This window comes from Arachis ipaensis, chromosome B3 (genome assembly GCF_059453495.1).
Source record: "Arachis ipaensis isolate K30076 ecotype BB chromosome B3, ASM5945349v1, whole genome shotgun sequence".
Taxonomy (NCBI): Eukaryota; Viridiplantae; Streptophyta; class Magnoliopsida; order Fabales; family Fabaceae; genus Arachis; species Arachis ipaensis.
The window spans coordinates 13,591,708-13,602,199 of NC_142438.1; the positions used below are offsets into that span (position 1 = coordinate 13,591,708).

Below are 10,492 nucleotides of genomic sequence, written 5' to 3' on the forward strand. Positions count from 1 at the left end.
GAACCTGATTTTCACTCTTTTGACAATTGAAAAGGCCTGAATTAATGTTGACAAATCATTAATCTTTGTTGAATATAGGTATCAATTTGAACATAGTAAATTTTCAGTCTAAGATATTACTATTTAAATAGAGATAATATTTGTATATCTAAATTAATGTCTCAGTTCCTTACATATTTTTATCTCATTTTTTTCTTACTTAAATTTAAAATAGAGTCTAAACTAAACACAAATGGAAGTGTATAAACGACATTAACTCTGTTTAATTGGGTGTATTTTACTTATTGCTGTATTTTACATTATAAGTATGCAGCCAAACAATTGAAACTCGAGACTATGACAGCTTGAAGAAATTCAAGTAGGACAGAATGGAAGTTGAGTTTAGATATAAGCCTGTTTAAGTGGCATAAATTTGTAATTTGCAATAACGAATAAGTTTACCACTCATCAACTTTAATGACAATAATAAGCTGAAAGGTCCAGTTTGTTTCTTACTGTTATATTGAAGCAGAACCAATGCATGAATAACGGGTCCCATACACTGAAATGGATAGTGACATAACAGTCTACACTATTGCGTACCGTGGAGTGTCAACAAGGAAGAAAGTGGAAGGGCATGAAAACCGGACCCCTCTCAAAAAAGCAACTTGAATGCGCACATTTGTCATATTGATAGCCAAGATGATGAAATGGGCAAGTCTCTTTTCAGGTACGAACGATGTCGAACAGTCCCTACGGGGGAAAAGAATTAGAGAGTACGAAATTGAACGATTTATTATTGTAATGTTATCGTACAAATTCAGAATCGATAATAAGCATATGAAGTCTTGATGGTTTGACTAATGACTTTGGCAAGTGGCCACACGTGAATCAGCTTAAACCTGAGGTGCCAACTGTATCCAAACATGAAAAGCTGCATTACCTCTAACAGCTTGATGCCTGGAAAGCTCATGCTCAAGAAAAAAAACTATCTTTCAGGGACCCATTCACCTGCAAAATTCAATGGAGTAACAGCAGATGCTTCATGCTCTTCTAGGTCTTGATACAGTTGCTGCATTTGGCTGGCACCTGGGACGTTGTGAAGACCATGACTTAGTCTAGCTTCAATATCAAACATATACAGTAACCATTTACTTGCTAGTCACGATTCATAACAAATTAGCTTTGAAGTCACATGGATGAAAATGACATATCACGTTGCTAATTCGTGATCTACAACGGGCTACGTTTCTGACACTGTTTTATCATTCTTATCACTCGCCAGACATGAGAACTACTACACGCTGTCTGCTAATTTCTTTAATCGCGAACTCTGTTCCACCATATAACTTTCCATATCCGTATCTAAATACCTCTATCGATAATGAACAAAATTGACAACATAAAAGCCCAGATGTATGCATTAATTGTTTACGGAAAGGAATATACAGTTACTGGTCCCAATTGCTGAAAGTAGTGTATTCTTCAAATCATTGATATCCTTGAGCAATTTCTCATTTTCCCAGTTCCTCCTCTGTATCTCAACTTCTAATGCTGCAATAGTCGTAGGTAAGTGGGTAGTAAAAGTTAAAATTACAACGCATCACTGTTCAATACTCAAATTCTAATATTCGGTCATTAACTCTTAATAAATCTGTTTTGCCAAAACGTATGCAGCTGTGTTTACTTCTATAGAACTTAATTCCCCATGCAAGTCTAATATCAATAGAGAGATTTACCTGAATTTGAACTATGAAGATCTTCAAGTATTTCCTCAACAAATGCCAAAACCGAATTTTTCAAAACATCATTTTTCTTATCCAAAAGCTGAATTTCATTTTCAAGGGAGTGTTTCTCAGACAACAAAGTCCTTGCTTCACAATTTTCTCTTTTGTCAATATCTCTCTGAAAATCTAGACACAGCTTTGTAAACATTTCCCTACATAGAAAACATAGCGATCAGTCATAAAATAATGATTCACTGTTGCGGCCACTTCTGCTTAACCCTAATTAAATTTTAGAATGTTATTGTAAATTACACAAGGGAAAAGAAAACCATGAATTTTGTCATGAAAGATGAAAACCCCAAAAGCGTAAACTAATAGTTAGAGATACATGAATAAATGGTTATATATCTAACAAATTTTAAATAGGTAAAGTTCATATAGAGAGAAAACATTCATACAGTTCCTAATATATATACATTCTATTTTAGACATAGCCACATAGCAAAGAATGAGAAATGTAAAGGAATGTCAAAATTTTATTTGGTCAGCAATGGGATCATAGAAGTTATTCTCACACTAAAACTTATAACATAATTTCAACATCAAGAACTACATCTACCAATAAGAGTTTTTTTCAATACCTTTTTTCATCCATTCCATTAACAATCTCATTACGCTTCATTTTAAGAGAACCTAGCTCCTTCTCCAAGGAACTCACCGAGGCCCTGAGATCAGCTAAAACCGAGAAGAGTAAAAAAAAAAATAAAGAATTGTATTACGGTACATAGATAAATCCCCAAACAACGAAGTTCTCAGTTGAAATGATTTTACAGATTATTTAACCTAAATTCAATGTTAATCAGATACTTATTGGATCGTTGCACACTTCCATGCATATTGCATGTATTCAATTTGTTTTTATTAAATTGAATAGTTAATGTATTACAACAAGAAATTTTACTTCAAATGCTAAAATATAACATGATGAATTTTCATTGATTTATCCAAATGAAAATTCCAACAGAAACTTTCAGCGGTCGATAATTTGATGCCGATAACTTACCAGCGACGGTGACGAATCCAACGTTCTCGAACTGTAGTATGCCACTCGTCTTGATCAGCTCGGCTTCTTTATTTTCCAGATCAATTTCAATCTCCTCGCATTTGACGATGCTCGATTCTATCTCTCGTGTTACCTGAATATTCGCCTCAATTTCTTCGTTCACCTTAATTGATCGAAGGTAGTTACTTACTTTCCGATCGAGATGACTGAATGAGAGAAGAGGCCATGTTTTCCCGTCAGATAGATCAATTGAAGAGAAGAGAAAAAACCTGGTCGAGCATTTCCTTCAGGGATGAAATGTGAGCGAGGATGGTTGCAGTGTCTTCCATTGCAAAGCTTGCAAACTCTACAGTGAATAGTGAAGTGATTTGTACCGCCACTTTTCAACGGTTTCATACTTTCATAGTTTCATTCCGTGTTTCCCGCGCTTCCAAATGGGCTCTTATAATCTTATACTCATATACTAGTCACTGGGCTCAATAAGCGTGGGCCCATCATATATTTCAGCCCAAACTTCTAATCTTTTTTATGAAACTACAGTCTCACAGTCACAGCAACTCATCAGGTGTGTTTACTGTTTACTGTTTAGTAATTGAAATGCTCAAAAATCAAACTAACAATAATTCTTTAAAATAATTATTATGTAATAATCAAGTTTGGATACTTTAACTAAAAAGCCTTTAAAAAAAATTTGTATTTGAAATGTACGGAAAAAGCTTTTTTATATGACAAAATCACCAAAAAATATAAAATAATTAATCTCGTTATCCATATATCTTTTTATAAAAGATGCTATTTTAATACCTGTGTTTTCTTAATAACTAACATGTATTTTTTAATTTAAAAATAATTTAAATACATATTATTTAATAACAGATGTATTTTTATATGGGTAGTATATAAATTCTATTATTGTAAAACAACTATATATAAATATAAAATTTTTAATAATTAGGTCAATAATCACGATGAAACCTTATTCCACTAGATAGAATCGACTACATGGATTAAACAATGCTATTGATCCCTATCATATATTATGTTTATAGAAAAATTGTTTATATGTAAATCTCGTTTGACCACCATATAGATGATTTTTCTAGATCTTATCTTCCTCTATTTTTCATCATTTGTTCATCTTCTATCTCATCTACCCTCTTAATTGGATGCTCTGTTAATCTTCTTCTTACATGTCCAAATCACTTGAGACGCAACTTTACCATCTTTTTCACAATAGATGCTACTCCAACTCTCTCTTTTATATCTTCATTCCTTATTTTATCCAATCGCGTATGGCCACTACTCATCCATCTCAACATCTTCATCTATGCCACACTTTACTTATGTTTGTGCTTTTCTTTGGTCGTCCAACACTCTGTATCATAAAACATAGATGGTTTGATAGCAGTGCGATAGAATTTACCTTTAAGTTTTAAATGCACTTTTTGCCACATATAAAACCAGACACACGCCGCCATTTTGACCAACCTGTTTGGATCCTATGATTTATATCATGTTTAATCTCTTCATTATTCTATATGATGCACCCAAAATATTTAAAACTTTTAACTTTTTGTAGGATATTTTCTCCAATCTTCACCTCTTTATTAGGGTCTTTCCTTCGGTGGCCGAATTTACATTCCATATATTCCGTCTTACTAAGGTTTATGAGTAGACCATACACTTCTAGAACTTCTCTCCATAAACCCAACTTATTCAGGTCTTCCTTTTACTCTTTTATAAGAATGATATCATCGGCAAAAAGCATGCACCATGGCACAAGCTCTTGGATATGCTCTATGAGTATTTCTAAGACTAATGTGAAAAGATATGGACTTAAAATAATCCCTGGTGTAAATCCTACACCAATAGAAAATTTCTCTGTCACACCACCTTGAGTTTTCACAATAGTTGTAGTCCCATCATACATGTTTTTAATTGCACGAATATATGCGATCTTTACTCTTTTCCTTTCCAAAACCTTCCATAAGACCTCCTTTGGCACCCTATTGTATACTTTTTCCAAATCAATAAACACCATATGTAGATCCTTTTTATTACTATGATACCTCTTATCATCCTTCTTAACAAGTATGTAATTTTAGTGGTGGATCTATCTAGCATAAAATTAAATTGATTCTCTATTACTTGTATCTTTTGTTCAGCATCCGTTCTATCACACTTTCCCATAACTTCATGGTATGTCTCGTGAGTTTGATTCCTCTATAGTTTTGGCAACTCTGTATATTCCCTTTATTCTTGTAAATAGGTAACAAAGTACCCTTTCTCTACTCATCTGACATTTTCTTTTAACTTAAAATTTCAAAAAGTTTGGTTAACCAACTAATGTCTTTCTCTCGCTCTAAGACCCTTCCAAATTAAACTTCAATTGGAATATTATCAGGTCCTACTACCCTGTCATTTTTCATCCGTTTTAAAGCATCTTTTACCTCAAAGTCTCGTATCCTTCGATAGTAGTCGAAATTTCGTTCTTCTTCCCTCGTGCATAACTGCCCAAGGTTCGAAAGAGTCTTCTATCCTTCATTAAATAACTCATCGAAGTAGCTCTTCCACTTTTCATTAATTTTCTCATTTTGAGCAAAAACCTCTCTGTTTTTATTCTTTATGCATTTAACTTGATTCAAGTCTCTCATTCTTCTTTTACGACTTTTTACGATTCTATATATACTTTTTTCTCTTTTCTTTATTTTTAGAAAATGATAAAGACCCTTATATCCTCTTATTTTTATTTCACTTATAGCCCTTTATTTATTTTTTTTTTTTATAGCCGGTTTTTTTTATATACTAAATTGACCTAATTGATCGTGATATGAATTAATTAGGTCAATTTAATAAAAAAACTCATAATGTGTATATTGTATACAGAATCTTTTTTATATAATGTAACACGAGCTTAGAATTATTTTACTCAAAATATATATATATTTTTAAATTATAATCCAATTGCTCAAACACTCAAACTTCATCTAAACATAATTTTTTTTCAAAAACAGCTTTTTGTATAATTAAATATTTTTCATATGTATATCTAAATATGCTCTAAATCAATCATCAATGTCTAATTGTGATTTTAAAAAGTAGCATTGAGGAAAAGCTGTCGCATTCGAAGATGGTATATTCTTTTTTAAAATGGAAAGTCAACTGTCAATGCAACTTGCTTATACGTAATATGTTAGTATCTGCATCTATCCTCAATTATTGATGTCAGAAAACCGATAATAACATAGAATGAGATGTGGATACGCACATGACATGACTTTTCTACGAGAAGAACTATTTATGAAAAACACGTCGTATGGAAAGCATACAAGTCTAATGGTAGAAATTTTAACTTTTAATGTTTTAAGTAGATATATAAGAGAAGCTTAGTGTAATATAAGACAGATAAGCAGGGGCGGAATCTCATATAACAAAAGGGGGACAATGGCCCTTTCAAACTTTAAATTTTATTTTATAAATTTTAATTTAACCTCTCTTAAAAATTGTATTTTACTTTTTTTTTGTTATAAAATTAATTTTTGATCCTTTTCTAAAATTTAATCTAATTCCACCCGTGCAGATAAGTATAACTAAATTCCACTTTTGGCAACGTATAAAAGATAAAGGCTAGTGAGAGAGCTAGTGCACATGGCTCCTATTCGGGTAAACTTTATAACAGCAACAAGTTGATCTCTTTCGGGTGTTGTAGACTTGTAGTTAGTAACTACTAGTTATGCCCGTGCCTATCTTCCCCACTTAATATACATTCCACGTCGCTTAAATTTGTCTGTTTCTACCCGAAAATTAGCTCCATGTTCTTCCAAGAAAGAAACGTCGTGGAAGAAACCACCATTATAAAGAAATATATTTATGTGTTTAGGTGAGTAACTGAGTATTGTAAACGGATGTTTGTGTATGAATAATTAATTTTTCATTAAAATTGAATTGGTGTTGACGTGATTTATAGTTTATTTTTTTACATATTGGTATAATTTTGGTGTAATACTCAATCATTGAATTTTATGGTGTTTTTTTAAAATTGTGGAAACAGTACAATACGCTCCCTTGGATTGACAATACGTTCTTGTATTGTCAATCCAAGGGAGATTGTCAATCCAAGGAAGCGTATTGTACTGTTCCCACAATTTTAAAAAGCACCATAAAATTTAATGATTAAGTATTACACCAAGATTTTTTCAATATATAAAAAAATTAACCGTCATTTATTTTTGGTATCCTTTTTCTCTTCTTTTAATAGTATTTTCACTTCTTTTTCTCTTTACAATTTTTTTTTATCAAATTAAATTATATTATTAATAAACTTACATGTTTTTAAGCAAAATAAATTCAATTTTTTAAATAAAATCAATGAGTCGAAATAATAATATTACATAAATCAATTAATACAAAAATTTATTAAAATACAAAATATATAAATAAAATATGTGAAACAACAACAAGAGCACACATGTATATATATACATACATAATATTTTGTGGTTAGTTTTTAATATATATTTTAAAACTTAAAATGATTGTGAAATTAGGCGAAATAATAAAACTCAGTATAGTGTTTTTAATTTTAATTTTTATAATTCTTTTTATTTTCACCAATGGATATGGATTCATCACTTGTGTATTTACTTCTTTTTAGGAGTGGAAGTAAGTCAAGTTAGTTCATGAGTCTATTCAAGTTCGACTCGTTAATAATTTGATAAGCTGAACTCTTGAGTTGGTGAGCTGAGCTTGAGCTTGTAATTGAGCTCATAAATTAAATGAATCGAGTTTGAGTTTGGATAAGCTAAAATTATTAGCTCATGAGCTGGCTCGATTATATATATAATATTAAAAGTATAGATTAAATGCATATATAGGATATGCATATTAATAATTTAATATATCAATTAATCTCCGGTCCACATACAAACTTTTTCACTATACAAGTCATACAAGATCTGAAAATCCTTAATCCCTAAAACGCGCCTCTTATGGCACGTATGTTTCACGCGCCTTCTTAACAGATTTTTCAATCAATCAATGTGCGAATATATAACTTCCTTTTTCGAAAGGATTTCGTTTCCTTTTTTGAATTTCTTATGCATTTTCTTGTCTTTTCTCTTCGATCTCTTTCGTGCATTTCTCTCTTCCTTTTCCTTCGCCATTTACGTAAGTTTTTTTCTCTGTTCTCTTTCTTTATTTTTCTCGTTTTTCGTTGTTTCTGAAATCGTTTTGAAGATAATGGATGATTCAACTTCAGATTATCAGTTGAACCAGAGCGAAGTGGATTTTGAATTTGAATCCAATGAAGTTCCTAAGGTGTGGTTTAATTCCAATTAATAATTGAATCTGAATTTGAATCCAGTTAGTAGTTTATGATTGTGTAGCTGAATAATGCGTGAACCTTATCTGTGAAATTTGCTGTTCATTGTTCCATGTTTGAATTGTATCTGATGTACTAGTTCTGATGAATTTTATGTATTTTATATCAGGAGTGTAAATCAAGAATATTTGGGTATATTTCAGAAAAGTTTGGGTGTATTTACAGTCTATGATTTTTCATCTCACTGATGGTGAATTGTCTTATTATTTTAGTTGAATTGTTTTAGTTTCTATTTATTGATAATTTATGAATCTGATTTTTGTTATTTTTTATGATAGTTTTATAGTTGCATTTGCATTCTATAGTTTATGCTTGTGTTTAATATGGTGTATTTTGTAGCAAATCTGTGGTGTTGATGAGCAGTTTGTATCAAAAGTTGGGATGACTTTTAATACTCTTGAAGATGCTACAAAATTCTACAAAAATTATGCGAAGGCTGCAGGTTTTTCTACAAGAGTTCGGAGCACAAATAAAAAGGGAAACAAAATTAAGAATCAATTGATTATATGTTACAGAGAGAAAAAATTGAAATTGAAAATATCTCCGACCGAGAAGACAAATCCCTCAGCTGGATTTGAAGTAGGGAAATCAAAATTTTTTTTATTGTCTTGAATCCAATAAAGTGGTTGAAGTGTGGTTCAATTCAGAAGAAAAAATGCAGCATTAGAAGAAACATTTTTCTGTATTTGCAGCAAATTTGGGTGTAACACGAAGATATTTGGGTGTATTTGTAAGAATTTTGGGTGTATTTTTATTTTGATAAATTATGCATAATTTAAAACTCTTCCTCTTCCTCCTCCTCCTCTTCTACTTCTTTTTTTTTTTCATCATCATCACTATTTTCTTCTTCTTTTTTTATTTATTCATTTTTTTTTGTTTTACCTTCTCAAGTTTCGTCTTGTTTTACTTTCTTAACAAGAATAAAAATAAAAAAATCAAACAAAGAAGAAGAAGAAACACATAATGTTGTAAAATTACTTGGAAGAGTATGAACTTACATTCATTTAACTAACAAAAGAAAGAAATAAGAAACTGAAGAAGAAGAAAACAAATGCAGCTTTAGAGGAAATATTTTTCTGTACAAAAATGCTATTTGTACACTAAAATTATCCACCAATGTATTTGTGTATAAATACATGTGTGGTTTAATTTATTTTCAATGTATATTTGTATTTCAGTATGTATTTTATATTGGTGGCTGATTTTAGTATACACGTAGCATAATTCATTTCTGTATTTGCAGCAAATTTTGGTGTAAAACGAAGATATTTGGGTGTTAGACGAAGATATTTGGGTGTATTTTTAAGAATTTTGGGTGTATTTTTATTCTAATAAGTTCTGCATAATTCAAAATTCTTCCTCTTCCTCCTCCTCATTTTCTGCTGCTTCTTTTTTTTCATCACTATCACCATCTTATTCTTCTTTTTTCTTTTATTCATCTTTTTTTTTTTATTTTTCCTTCTCAAGTTTCTTCTTATTTTACTCTCTTAACAAGAATAAAAACAAAAAAAATCAAACAAAGAAGAAAAAAAAACACATAATGCTGCAAAATTACTTGAAAGAGGATGAACTTACATTCATTTAACTAAAAGAAAGAAAGAAATAAGGAAAAGAAGAAGAAGAAGAAGAAAAAATGCAGTATTGGAGAAAATATTTTTCTGTACAAAAATGCTATTTGTACACTAAAATCAGCCACTAAAATCAGTCACCAATGTATTTGTGTATAAATACATATGTTCTTTAATTTATTTTCAATGTATATCTGTATTCCAGTATGTATTTTAACTAGTGGCTAACTTTGGTGGCTGATTTTAGTGTACATGTAGCATAACTCATTTCTGTATTTACAGCAAATTTGGGTGTAAAACGAAGATATTTGGGTATAACACAAAGATATTTAGGTGTAAAACGAATATATTTGGGTGTATTTTTATTCTAATAAGTTTTGCATGATTCAGAACTCTTCCTCTTCCTCCTCCTCTTTTGCTGCTGCTTCTTTTTTTTTCACCATCTTCTTCTTCTTTTTTTCTTATTCATCTTTTTCTTTTTGTTTTATCTTCTCAAATTTCTTCTTGTTTTACTCTCTTAACAAGAATAAAAACAAAAAAATCAAACAAAGAAGAAGAAGAAACACATAATACTGCAAAATTACTTGAAAGATGATGAACTTACATTCATTTAACTAAAAAAAAGAAAGAAATCAGGAAAAGAAGAAGAAGAAAAAAATGCAGCATTAAAGGAAATATTTTTCTGTACAAAAATATTATTTGTATACTAAAATCAGCCACCAATATATTTGTGTATAAATACATGTGTGCTTTAATTTATTTTCAATGTATAATT

At 30.5% G+C, this 10,492-nt stretch overlaps 2 protein-coding genes across 2 annotated transcripts in view; both read right to left on the reverse strand.

Moving 5' to 3' along the window:
- Positions 1-10,492, reverse strand: part of LOC107634189 (pentatricopeptide repeat-containing protein At1g34160) — a 190,865-nt gene that overhangs the window by 91,112 nt on the left and 89,261 nt on the right. The gene's annotated exons all lie outside the window — the stretch shown is intronic.
- Positions 968-3,098, reverse strand: LOC110269378 (uncharacterized). The gene is made up of 6 exons (XM_088506696.1): positions 3,039-3,098; positions 2,770-2,932; positions 2,348-2,441; positions 1,719-1,918; positions 1,435-1,533; positions 968-1,101 (listed from the first exon to the last, which is right to left on the reverse strand). Exons 1-6 carry the CDS (start codon positions 3,096-3,098, stop codon positions 968-970), a joined length of 750 nt encoding a protein of 249 aa, XP_088362822.1.

Excerpts from the sequence above, each read along its gene's own strand:
- LOC110269378 (XM_088506696.1), bottom strand. The coding sequence starts at position 3,098 with ATGGAAGACACTGCAACCATCCTCGCTCACATTTCATCCCTGAAGGAA. Across the intron at positions 2,442-2,769 it reads TGGATTCGTCACCGTCGCTG|CTGATCTCAGGGCCTCGGTG; the intron begins GTAAGTTATCGG and ends TCTCGGTTTTAG. Across the intron at positions 1,102-1,434 it reads ACTTTCAGCAATTGGGACCA|CTAGACTAAGTCATGGTCTT; the intron begins GTAACTGTATAT and ends TTGATATTGAAG.